At 38.2% G+C, this 13,910-nt stretch overlaps 1 protein-coding gene across 1 annotated transcript in view; it reads right to left on the bottom strand.

The window, feature by feature from the left end:
- The window catches only part of MORC1 (MORC family CW-type zinc finger 1), a 156,371-nt gene that overhangs the window by 9,846 nt on the left and 132,615 nt on the right, over window positions 1-13,910 (bottom strand). The window contains 6 exon segments of the mRNA XM_012810371.2: window positions 917-970; window positions 2,758-2,845; window positions 5,551-5,694; window positions 8,209-8,217; window positions 9,356-9,425; window positions 12,092-12,161. Coding sequence (XP_012665825.1) covers window positions 917-970; window positions 2,758-2,845; window positions 5,551-5,694; window positions 8,209-8,217; window positions 9,356-9,425; window positions 12,092-12,161 — 435 coding nt within the window.

The raw sequence follows: 13,910 nt of genomic DNA on the forward strand, positions 1-13,910 counted from the left end.
CTGGGGGGCACCTGTGGAACTGATACCACTTAGAAGTCCATGAAGCTCAAAGCCAAAAGTCCTACCTAATACAGTTTAGAAAAAGACTTAACCCACTCTATGTTACAGAACCACCTTGAAGAACAAAGTTAAGTATTCTCTTGCCCAAAAAGTCATTTCTAGGTGTTTACTGCCTATTACTGATAATATATGAACTACATGACTTTGAACTCAATCATGTACCATTGTGTACTGGTCAGTTTCAAAGACCTTGTGTAGAAGATCAAGTCTGTAAACTGAGACCAGAAACTATACCCTGTTTTATACTTAAACCTTTTCCCCAGACTATTCAAAGCTCATAATAAATGTTCAATAAGTTTTTAGTTAAGGAATCAAAAAGGTTAAGGAGGATGTTTATTCAATACCCTCACTCAATAAAAACTTGATTTTATTTCCTAAAAAAATAAAATAAAAAATAAATTCTTTTTACTTCTTATTTAGCATTAATTACTTTTTATTTTATGGATACTTTTACAAGAGAAAAATCATAAACTTAAAAAACCATTAGGATAAAAAAAATCCTAGATCAAATCGTCTTAAATAACTTAAAACTTTAATATACGAACAATTTCTACTTTAGTTAGTCTTTAGAGGATTCAGTGAATATATTTCTTAAAGACTTACATGCTGTTTCTTGTTCAAAATCTAGTCATACTCCAAGGGTTTTATAAGCTTCATATGGTGGAAACATTTGCATGTTAAAATTCAGAGAGATGTTGCTTTATGACATCTGATATGGCACACATTAATCTAAGTCTTGATAAATGAATGCAAATTTGATTTCCTTCCAAATCTAACATTTGGAAATGTATAGTATTTCTCTTTTGGAACATAGGATCATTTAGAATATAAATGCGTATATTGAAAGGAAGCTTACCTGGTTGAAGCACATTTTCAGCTTTTTGTTTGTCTTCTCTAGGCACTGCTCTGGCTGTTTTCATAAATGATAATAGAACAGGATATTAACTTTTAGAGAATGAGCTGTCTACAGCAGTTATATCATGCAAACATCTAGTTAAAAAAAACCAAGTCTAGAACTGGCTAACATTGGTACTTTGGGCCTTTTATGCCTGGCTCTAATTAAATTAATTAACTAAATTATACTTTCCTTCAATCCAAAAAAGGGATTAAGGCAGCTTACATAAATAAATACAACACTGTTTAAAATTTTTTCAGATACCTCAAGTTACATTAAATAATAAAATAATTAATATTCAAAGGGAGGTATAAAGAAAGTAGCTGGAGTCTATATTTCTTGGAAGGGTGTGCCAGAGAAATAGATAAGGAAGACATCACATTTAAAGTCAGACTAGATGAGGTTACCCAGAAACAGCATTTAATGGAGAGAAAAAGTGGTCCAGGAAGGAGACTTCTGATATGCCAACATTCAGAAACCAAATAGAAGAGGTACTGCCCTGAAGGGGATGGGAGGGAGGGAAGCAGGAAAACGGGGGATGTGTTGTCCTGGAAGCTATAGCAAGAACGGGCGTCAGGAGGAGACTGTGGTTAACTGGGGTGAAGGCCTTGGACAGGTCAGGCTAAAAGTGACTACTGTATTTTTCAATGTAGGGGTCACTGGTGACCCAGATGACAACAGTCCTAGTTAAGGAGAGAAGTCAAAACCCCCAGGGGAGAGAATGAGGTAAAAGTAAAAGATGAAGAAGCCGATACATGAATACAGACCAGAAAGTTCCGGATTTCACTCTGACTTACGGCACCTGTGTAACAATAATTTGTGCTCTTTTAACTAATAGCCTGTCCATGTGTCCGTCATTTCCATGAGCAACCCTGAGCATGGAAGTGGAGAAGCACTGGGAACAGCTGCACTTGGCCTCAGGCCTGTGCACGTCACTCAGCTTCACCAGAGCCCTGCAGGAACTAAGCCACGATGCCTCCTGGGGACCGCCCACAGTTAAGTACAGCCTCTGGGCCTATGAACCTGAGGCTCACCCTCTGCACCCAGGTAGCTTGTCAAAGTTTTCCTTCCAATCCATTGCCCCCGAGAGGAGATTTGGAAAACATAATTTTCTTGGTCCATCCCAGTAACATTTCAGTGATTCTAGTAAAACTAGTGCTGACCTAGCCAATCCTCAGCTCAGCTCCTCATCTCATGCAGCTGAGGAAGTGAATCAAGGGAACAGAGACTCTACTTTGGGTAGTGGGAGGGAAGTCAGGGACCGTATCATGCTGTTCTTCATTTCTGCAACTGCCTGTCTCCATCTGCAAGATTTTCTCCACCTTATTTAGCCCATGGCCACAATGATTTCAAATCTAGCTTTCATCCTGAATTACCCATGTGTATAAAGATCCCCATCTTCATTCACTTAAACCGCTCTAGGTGCTGTTAGTGGTACTATTTTATATTTTTTCTTCTCTGAAGATTAAATGCAGGCCTTTTTATCTTTCTTTTTTGTTTTTTGAGCCAGCGTCTCACTATGTTGCCCTCTGTAGAGTGCTATGCCACCACAGCTCACAGCAACCTCCAGCTCCTAGGCTTAAGTGATTCTCTTGCCTCAGCCTCCCAAGTAGCTGGGACTACAGGTGCCAGCCACAATGCCCAGCTATTTTTGTTGCAGTTGTCACTGCTGTCTAGCAGGCTTGGGCTGGGTTCGAACCCGCTGGCCTCAGTGCATGTGGCTAGTGCCCCACTCACTGAGCTACGGGCACTGAGCCAAGGCTATTTTATCTTTTCCCCAGAGTTACAAAAAAACAGCTTACCTCAGAACTTGCTACAAATTTTTCCGTAGACATGTAGTCGAATTCTGATGGTAGCTGATACTCAGGAAAAAAGTACAGAAGAATCTCTCTAGGAATAAAAGCACAGAAGAAATGGGAATATACCAGGACAACAGAGGCAGCACTCACCTGTCAGAACGGGACTCAACTCCTGCGTGTTAGACACCCTGGCAAAGATATCAGTTCCCCTCAAATATTTTGTTTTTACCAGTGGCATCAAACCGTTCTTGAGAAAGCACAGACTAGGAAGAGGAAAGTGGGTACGATTGTAAAAGGGCAAGAGAAGGGACCCCAGTAGTTACGGATGGTTCTGTATTTTGACTGCATCAGTGTTACTATTCTGGTTGCGATACTATTCTAAAGTTTTGTAAGGTGCTACACTTGGGAGGAACTGGGTAATGGGCACAGAGACCTCTCTGCATTATTTCATACAACTGCATGCGAATATGTTCAAAATAAAAAGTTAACTAAAAGAAAAAAAGAGAAAGAAAGAAACCAACCAACAAACCAATGAACCAACCGCAGTCCCAGCAATCCATAACCGATCAGTCCAGGAAAGCCCTGTGCCTGCCTGAGTGCAGCCTTCTATAGAGATCTTAGCATTGCAAACAGGCTCGCTATAGACTTACTTATTTCCTAAGGTAATCAGGAGCTTAACTCTCCTGAGTAATTTTTTCATCAGGGACTCCTGGGACTCTTAGAAATTATACATGGACCCGGCTGTTTCTAAACAGCAGTGGTCAATGTTCTGACAGGTGCTTCATTTTGCCAAAAGGCAGTAGCACCCATCTTTTTATCATGACAGCTTTTCCAGGATTAATCACCTCAAAGATACATATTTCATTCCTGGAAAAACATGAAATCTAGAAATTTATAGCTACCATATCTTAAAAGTATACTGTGTTTTTATGTTGAAGTGTTCCAAGAGCCTAATGTATACTATCTGAGAGATTTAAAAATTATTTTCAGTTGTAAAATAATATGGTGTATCAAAGATAAACTAGCTCTTTCTTGTATAATTTACATTTCTAGGGTTTTAAGTATATTATTTGTATTAATATTCAGCTATAGTTTCAACGATATTCAAATCAAAAAGTTAAACATTTTCATCATTGTATAAATATTAACTATAAAACACACACCCCTGAGAATTATTTCCCTGGCTATTAGAAAGATGAATGAGATGGGATGGGAGTGGGATAGGAAGGGGCTCCCAGGTATAGGGAGTGAGAGAAATCAGATAGCATGGAATGCAGCTGGAGTCTATGGGAAAGGGGATCTTGGTTAACCTTATGACCCGTTTGTGGGAACAGGAGGGGTGAGAGATCTTCCATACACCCCAACTCTGCTTTTCCCCAAATACAGTCTCCTTCCCCCATACCAAATAGAGTTGAAGTCTTTCCCGAGCACTGGTCCTCTCCGTCATTAGTATAAATTCTTTTGTGTTTAATCTCAAGCAAATCAGCAGTCCCTAAGAATGTACTCTTAGATATTATATAAATATGAAATGGTGGTGGCATTTTCTGGGGAGTGAGAAAAGTTAAAGGGATAAGTTTGAGAGAGAAAAAGTTCTAGATTATTCTTGATATGTGATGTCACGACTTCAAAATCTAAAATAATCATCAACTATAGCCTGAATAATGTCTCACACTTACACTATTATTTCTAAAGATAGATATATAATAGATAGTATTTTACAATTTAAACACAGTTTTATGTAATTACTGAAATCACACCAGCTTTTGCCATTTTGTATTTTCTCAATCTCGTTAATTCCACAGATATTCCTTGAACCCCTACTAAAATATCGCCTTTGCTCTGTGGGCCAGAGAGCCTGGCTTCATGCTCCCATGCTCGGGACCTACACTTTCTTACTGCACTGACTCAGGGGGGTACAGACAAGAAACCAGGCTATTCTAATGCCATTTGATGATGCTCAGTGTAAAACGAGAATGACACCCCATGGGTACCAAAAGCAAGGGCTCTCAATCATATCTAGGGAGCCTCAAAGGTAGAGTAGGAATTAGCCAAGTGTCAGGGATGGGGACTTGTGAAAGAAGCATTCCGGGCCACCTGCACCATACACCCAGGAACCAAGTGTTTCTCCTTAGTAATGTATCTGAGCCCCCATGAAGTGCTAGAAATGTGCAAAGCACCGTTACATCTTTTAGATGCACACTTTCACATTATCTTCATGGAAACTGACTGAGGAGTCAGACCTCCTATTTCAAAAAAAAGTCCCCTCCTATCTTCAGTCCCCAGTGTCTCTTTGGAAAAACCCTGAATTCTGAACCTTATCCCCACCCTATCTCTGTTCTTTGAGAACTGAGACCCAGAGACTAAATTTCTCAATAACCAACGTTAACATTCCACATGGAACAAAAAGTTAAATTCAGCTTCCCTCAGTAAGGTCAGCATCTAAAACTAAAAATCACACTTTGTAAAAGGCCATATAAATGTCTTGAGTGTCTTTGTGAGGAAAAATAAAGTAGCGAAGAAAATTCAGCAGGCATTCTTTATTACTTTTAAAAGGTCCTAAATTCACCATACTACAGACCACACAACAATAGGTCGTTAGGGACTAGGGTTCTCCTTCAAGGGACATTTAACTAGTGGTCTATCTAAATCAGCACTGTTAGGAGAGAAGTCATGAAGTCATTCTACCATCATTTACTCAATGATGTTACCCCTCACTAGGAAAACAAAACAAAACAACAGTTGTCAGGCTTAGAAAATTAACAAAGCATGTGGGAAAATGTAAGTAAATATCTTTACCTTAAATTACCCATCAGTTTTTTTACTGTTTCCTTGGCAGCTGTGCTTTGAAAAGAAGTGGGTGGAGAAGCAACTTCACAACGTCCACTCACAGGAACTTTGTCGTTGTGTCCAGAACTTAGGTTTACATCTTCCTCTGGCACACTGGTTTATAATTTCAAAGTAGGAATTACATTAGATATTAATAATCTCAGAAACATTAACAGACAAGGGAAATTGTAGTACACAACACATGAAGCAAGAACATATATGTAATGCTGAAAACTACCTCCTCTGGAGCTACAGAAAATCAATTCTTAATTAGAAAAATTTCTGTTTATTATTGCCACATATCGTTCAAAGTTTTAGGGTAGCCATAACTAAACAGAATTGGTGATAATTTATTTTTTTAACAATTGCAGTCATATACTATTTGTTCTTTATTGGCTGAAAGAGATTTTTAAACTTGTTATACCGATAGGATGTTTTTTGCAAATCTCATGGTAACCCACAAAGCAAAACCCTGTAATAGATACACTAAAATTAAAAAGCAATAAATTAAAACAAACTTCCAGAGAAAATGTCTTAACCATAAATGAACAAGACATGGACAGTAAAATCGTCTTTTAGCCTGAGAGCAATGCAAAAGAAATAAAAAAGGAACAAAGTCAATTAAGAGATACATTTAGTTTTGATCTGGAGAAAAGGTGTTCCAAGCGAAGTGTATTGACCCTGGGGTAGAAAGAAAGAGGGCTGTTTAAAGAAAGAGAGAGGGATGCTGGGGTGGAGTGAGCAGGAAGCCAAGAGGCAAAGCTGAGGTTAGGAAGGCTGGCTCTGGGATCAGAGGCACTGTGGCTATGGGAGGGAATGGGACTTTCTCTGAGCAGAGTGGACGCCACCATTGGACGTTTTCACACATGAAGGCAAGGAAATCTAACATAAGCTTTGAAAGGATACCTGGCTACGGAGAATAACTCACAGCATGGATGCATAAAATAGTGTGGTAAGTTAATGAGATTAAAGTTTCCAGTATGGCAAAAACAAAAAAGTACAGAAGAGCTGGGGGCAGCGCAATGTGGGAGATGAAGCTGGGTAGGTGGGTAGGGGCCGGATCATGCAGGGTTTGGTGTGTCAAGTAATGGGGATATAAGGATATTTTTGTAATCCTTTCATGCTGACATCCATAAATTAAGATCATAGCTCTAGAGAATTTTAAATGTTTATGCTCTGGGAGCCTTTCAAGAATTGGATAATAGTTTACATCATATGAAACATGCTTCTACTGTCAACGGTTCTTTGGCATTAATTATACTGTCTAACATCAACTGGGTTTGTTTTTAAGATTAAGAACATTATATAAACTAATGCTTAATTGTCTGTTAAAGAGTACTTAATATAATGAATGCTTATTATTTATGACCTTCTTTATGCTGAAATTTTATTAGTCTTATTTTAACTATTTTAGGGATGCTGGAAATTCATGCTGGTATTGGGGATGGAGAGTAAAATGCACTATACCAGAGCGTAGGGATTCCACCCTGAACCTCTGTTTCTCCTTTCACCAAGTAATAGTTGGGCCTATCTCATAGAGCTGTGCTGAGGATAAAAAGAATTTAGCTCAATGTTTAGCATCAGTGAGTGCTCAGCAAATAGTATCTAATTATTATTGTCATTATGATCATCTTTATCATCACTACTATTATTAATGCATTTAATAAGATTCTCCATTAAGATTGTAGTTCTTCATTTGGATTATAGTTCTAACATTCATACTGTATTTATGAGTCAACAGTGATTAAAAATATATACACACACAAATGGATTTTAGTTTCTGGGTAAGTCTTAAATTTTAACTTAAATTTTAATAAATAATTCTAGGTTAAAGCATTGTCCACAGGAAGGCTTAGCAACAGCACGGGGTGGGGGGGGAAGTCATATCATTCATTCAATCAATCAACAAATTATTACTGAGTTCCAATCACGTCCCACTAGAAACTAAGGACACAGGCATAAGCAAAACAGTCCCTGTTCTCACGGAGTGAGTTGGCTTCTAGTGCAAAGTAGGGAAAATAAGCTAACTAGAAAGAAAAATTCTAAAAAAAATAGAAGAGTAAATAAGATGTCTTAAAATAGTAATGAGTGCTTTGAAAAAAAACAGTATGATAAGAGCATGACTTACTACGTACAGAAATGGGGTGGGATATTTTTAGATAGAGTCATCAGGAAAGTCCCCTCAGAGGCTTAAATTCTTGAAGAAGACAAGACATGGCCTTGGGTGCCTGTATTCAATGGGAACAAATATCCAAACACACAATTCCACTTGACTCTGCATCACTGCTCACCGTTGTGTGTAAAAACTTACTTGGTATTTAACAAATGATTATTAAAGTTGAATGAATTACAACTCAATCTTATCATGTCGCAGTGGCTCTGTGAATATCTAAGTTTAACTGGGAGAGTCAGGAAGACCCCTAAAAGAAGGGAATCCTTAAAGTGAGACATTAACAAAAGGGTAATTGAGATTGGTATACAAGTTGCAGGGGACATTCAAATACAGGAGTGGCATAGGCGAAGAGAGGGAAGGATTAGTAACTTAGAACCTCTGGGAAGAAAAGTAGGGGATAAGAGGAGAGGTCGAAATAAAGAGGATTTGTGCCCTGCTAAGGAGTTATGACTTACCTTAGAACACTTAAACGCTATTGGTAATGGAATGTGAATTAGTACAGCCAACTATAGAAAACTGTAGGGAGATTTCTCTCAAAGGACTAAAAATATAGCTATATTTGATCCAATGCAATACTTGGTATTTACCCAAAAGAAAATAAATCATTGTATCAGAAAGACACCTGAACCCATGTTTATCACAGCACTACTCATAACAGCAGAATTATGAAATTAAACATCCATTAACAGATGAGTGGATAAAGAAAATATAAAATACTACTTAGCATGAAAAAATGAAATGTCTTTTGCAGCAAAACGGATGAAACAAGAAGCCATTATTTTAAAAGTGAAATAACTCAGAAACAGAAAAGTCAGGAGGAGCTACACAATGCGCACAGATGAACGCAGAATGGAATAACAGACATTAAGGACTAAGGAGGGTGGCAGGAGTGGAAGGTCTGAGAAACTACCCAATGCGTACCACGCACACTAACAGGGTACTCCATACACTAATCGGGTGACAGTTACATAAAAGCTCAGAATTCACCATTACGTGCTCCTAAGCAAAGTGCATATGATTTGGATTCAAAGAAACTGGGTCTCAATGCCTGGAAAGCAGCTTAGAGAGGTTTGTAGTTAAGTATAAGAGTTTATTTCCCAGCAAACACTTTTTAAATTTTACTGGATATCCAAAATATTCAATTGATTTTATTTTAAAAGTGGCAAAAATCTCATGTCAAGAAAATTCTAACATGAAATGATTTCCTGTATATATGACAATAAGATAACAGCTACACAGATAAAACTGAGTTCATAATTTCATAATCATACCTAAGATAGGTGTGACAGTTTCAGTTCTCAAACTATATTACAATAATTTAAATTGGTTACTTACAGCTAAGTAAGTAACTTACTTTTCTTATGGGTAAGAAATAAAGCCTGCTCCATTTCATTCCTGCCAGATCCTCACAAAAGGAATGAAAAAGCTTAGGAGAAAGGTCTAGTTCTACTCTTTCTTGTCTCTGTTGTAAGATTTTGTTTTATTCTTGATTGCCTTTGTTGCTATTATTTTCTCTCCTCTTGTATTTAAACATTGATAATTACTTTTCTACAGCATAATTACACTCACTTGCAATTTCAACTATAATTGTAGTACACTCACCTTTTCTGGTTAGGTGGTAATGAAGAGTCTCTTGTTACTGCTGGAGCATCATTGCACAGATCCTGTTTTTCTTCAAAAAATATAGACAAAACAATCACATTTTGATGATCACACATTAAAATGAAGCAAAAGAAATGTTATTAGATCATTAATTATCTGTATATAATTTGGATCTGTATTCAAACTGCCACTTATAAAACTGCAGTTGTAAGGCAATTTTTAACATGTTCTAAAGGTGGTTTATAATAATCTTTTAATAAGGTATGTATATACAATAGCCAAGTATATGTATATATATATACACACATATCTTATTAGTATATATAATAACCCAAGAGTCCCTAATTGTTATTGGTAATTTTTTTATTGATGTTTACTAACAGTGTATGGATGAATGGTCAGGGCAATTCAGATTCCCTACAATCACCAGCCTCCAGCATATCCCACACTGTCCCATTCTGGGTTCAGAGCTGAAGACATTCGGATAGATCCCAGTCAAAAATGTTTCTCAGCTCGGGGCCTGTGGCTCAAGTGGCTAAGGTGCCAGCCACATACACCTAAGGTGGCAGGTTCAAATCCAGCCCGGGCCCGCCAAACAACAATGATGGCTGCAACCAAAAAATAGCCGGGCGTTGTGGTGGGCGCCTGTGGTCCCAGCTACTTGGGAGGCTGAGGCAGGAGACTCGCTTGAGCCCAGGAGTTGGAGGTTGCTGTGAGCAGTGAAGCCACAGCACTCTACCCAGGGGGACAGCTTGAGGCTCTGTCTCCAAAAAAAAAAAAAAATGTTTCTCCATGGGCTCAGCTCCTGTAACTCAGAGGCTAGGGGGCCAGCCACATACACTGGGGCTATCGGGTTCGAACCCGCCTGGGGCCTGCCAAACAATATTGACAACTACAACAACAACAAAATAAATAGCTGGGTGTTATGGGGGATGACTGTCATTCCAGCTACTTGGGAGGCTGAGGCAAGAGAACTGCTTAAGCCCAAGAGTTAGAGGTTGATGTAAGCTATGATGCTGCACCACTCTACCGAAGGCAATATAGTGAGACTGTCTCAAAAAAAAAAAAAGTTTCTCCATGGAAAGTTGAACTTTAAAATGGAAGAGACCTAGAGCCTTCTGGCCGGTGTTCTCACTTAGGGAACCCAGGAATTATAGGTTCGGAGAGATTGATGGTTTGTTTCCAGTCCACAGCAAAGCAGAAGTCCTATGATCCTCTTGGACTGACTTTAGATGTGTCTTGGGTACAGGAGAAGCAATGAGTCGAGGTGTCCTTTTTCCACCTATCACTAGAATTCACTATTATAACTGTCCAGATACATTGTTTCACTAAGTACACTTTTTCCCACAAGATAACGGTTATTGAGGGCCTAGTATCATAGAACTAGACAGCAACAAAGAAAAGTTTTAGATGGTGAGGAAATAGCTGAGGGGTTGCCTGACTATTTTAAGGAAAATATAAAAAAGAATAACTAGAGGTTTTCCAAACATGCTGCAGGCACCATTGGCTTTACTCACGGTCTTACATGCCAAGTGAAATTTTTCAACCCAACAGCCAAACTAATGCATAATTACAATCATTTGAAAATATTTCACAACTTGTTCCTGCCAAACCCAGGATTATCATTTGAAATTAAATAATAATTTTAGGATCAAAATTGCATTAGCAATTTTTCTGCAATTTGGCGATCTATCAGAACCATACTACAATTTGGAAATCCACAGTAATAGTTTGAAATGTCTATAACAGATTGGCTTTAAAACTGAGATACTCTTGTAAAAGAAATACTGGTTACAGAATTGAAAATTATTGTAATTAAGATGAAATAGTGTGATTTCTTAGGACCCTCAGGAATGGATTCAAACATAAAGTTGTGAATGAAAAGCTGACTAGGTTACCTAAGCATGGAGGGAAGAGCTTACCACCCAAAGCCAACAAGAGATGATGGCATACACTGATACAAAGAAAGAATTAGGAATGGTGGAACCAAGTAGGCCAAGACTTGCTAAGGAGACTAAGGAGTCTTTCAGAATGAGACAGGGACAATAAAAATAATGGATGTGCTGCTAGGGCCCAATAGCTTATGATTAAAATAAAAGATAGACAGGTGTCATATTAATATTATAATGCATAACAAAAGAAGCACAGTAACAATGAATAAACAGTAAACTAAAAAATTAAGTATACTGAGTCCAGTTTTTTCCTAGCTTCCCTACCTAGGAAATTATTACTGGATTGATTACTATCATAAATGGCAACTTAAAGCTTTAAATAGTTCAAGTCTTTTACCTGAGATACAGCATATATCATGGACATAAAGGAACTGATAAACATATTTGTTGAACTACTGTTAGGGATCTCAGAGGGATCATGAGAAGCAGGAAAGGTATTCAAAGATTAAAAATAGGGAACTGTGAATACAATTTTCAAAACATTCTGAAAACTATAGAACTGATATGAATTCTCAGCAAAACTCTAAATAGAATTCAAGGCAGAGAGAATGGCATATACGTGTGGAAATTTCAGGCAGTGTGGCAGTATTGAGGGCCCTCTCCTCAATCAGGAAGCATTTCTCTGCCCTGGCAAACTCCCATCCCCACTTCTGGAACAATAATTTCAATTTTTTTTAAATCCATATTGCTGACAAACTTCTGATCTGTATCTCAGGCTGTAAAATAAGCCACACTGAAAACATCTCAAATATTATAGATAATATATCTAAACTGCTATTTTTACCTTTCTTTGTAAGAGGAATTTCCTTTTTTTCTTGTTTCAATGAAACATCAGTGTCACTTTTATCTGAAATCTGAAAAACAAGCTCTTTATTTAAATCTGCACAGAAGCATAGGATATATTATGAGGTTAAGAAAAGACCTTGAAAAGCAGTGCCTGTGTTGGAGAAAAGACATCAAAACGTTACCAGCAGTAAACTTATGGGTGCGTTATAAAGGGAGAGAATGGTCCATTTTGTAGAAAATGATACTGGTAAGGACTGTGCTATCATCATGTTTATTCCTATCATTACTTGAAAAATATTTTTCCATTTCTACCAATACTTATACAAGTATTTTAAAAAACAATATTTACACAAATATAACATTGTCTCCAACAAATGAGTCCAGTATTTCATTCACCAGAAATGACCATGGAGCTGCTACTGTTTTCAGGAGGCCTACTGCGCCTGCTCCCTGGTTGCTGGAAGGCAGACTAGTGTAGTTCAACATCAGCACAGTGAAAACTTTGGGGGGTGGGGTAGGGATGCGGAGTGGACCTGGAATGCCGAGGGATAAGACATTTAACCCGACAGAATCCAGGGAAGCTGCCTGAAAGGGGCTGTAGAGCCTTGCCATGTTAAATGCAAAGAGCCAGGTGGGTTGGTGGCACCTGGAGTGAGGGGATGGGCATGTGTGACATGGGGGCTGGAGGTGACAGGATGGAGATAAATGAGGTAAGAGATGAGGAGCGTATGACATTTATAAGCCATGTCTGCCATTCCTTTGGGGAACCTGTAAGATCCATTTATAAGGCTCACATAAATAGCCTTATGTTTTGGGAATATACTTGTTTAGATGAGAGTGAGAGAGACAGAGAAAAGAAAGAGATAGAGACGGAGAGAGAGAGTGCGGACCTCAGGGAAAGACAGCTGTCTGTATTTTGTATATCTCTAGGAAGGTGGAAGGAAGGGAGAAGAAAGAGCGGGAGGGAGGGAGAGAGGGAAGGCAAGCCTGAGGCAGCAGCTCTTCTCTGCTCCTTGATCTGAAGACCCCTGAGCACATGCTGAGATGCAACCATGTCCCCTAGCTCTGTTCCCTGGCATCTGGCTCAGGGATATCATTTTTTTGAAGCATACTCACTGTGTATATATCCTTCGCCTTTCATACCCCCTTCTAACCTGCTAAACAAACAGTGTATAGAGAGGATGTCATCCCTCTTTCTTTCCTCCCTCCTGGAAACAAAGGAGCGCTTTTACATAGCATTCTGGAAACGCCTCTGTCAGGAAAAGCAGGTTAAATGGGCACGCAGGTAGCCTAGCAACGAAGTAACTGTAGCTGTCCATCACGGCCATTTCTATTTCACTCAAACCAAGAGAAAGCAAAGCCTTGTGTGTGTGTAAGAATAAATAAAACTGCTCTTAAACTACTTTTGTCTACTTCAAAAAATATTTTTAGACTTACACTATAAACAAATGCATTCTGCAGGATGTAATCAAAATGCATGTTTCCTTTTGCAAAAATCTGGAAAGTGACTTAAAAATGTATGTTTTTGTCTTACTTATTTTTGATGTGACATAAAATTTAAAGTTTTCTTCTGATGTGCTGATATGAGAAAAATCCACATGATATGAAGTGTCTCCAACTTTGACCTAAGTATTTTTTTAACCAGTGTATAAGCAGTATAGACTATTTTCAGCAACAATAAACAAAAACTACAAGATAAGCTTATGAGAGGAACTGTTTAGTGCCTTTAGTTATAACCACTTTCTTATAATCCACAATGGGTATACTAAAGAGATGAAATCAGACAAGATTAAAGTATCCATGAATAACCAAAATGG

Source organism: Otolemur garnettii, unplaced genomic scaffold, assembly GCF_000181295.1.
Source record: "Otolemur garnettii isolate 467f Iridium unplaced genomic scaffold, OtoGar3 scaffold00131, whole genome shotgun sequence".
In the NCBI taxonomy this organism is placed as follows: domain Eukaryota; kingdom Metazoa; phylum Chordata; class Mammalia; order Primates; family Galagidae; genus Otolemur; species Otolemur garnettii.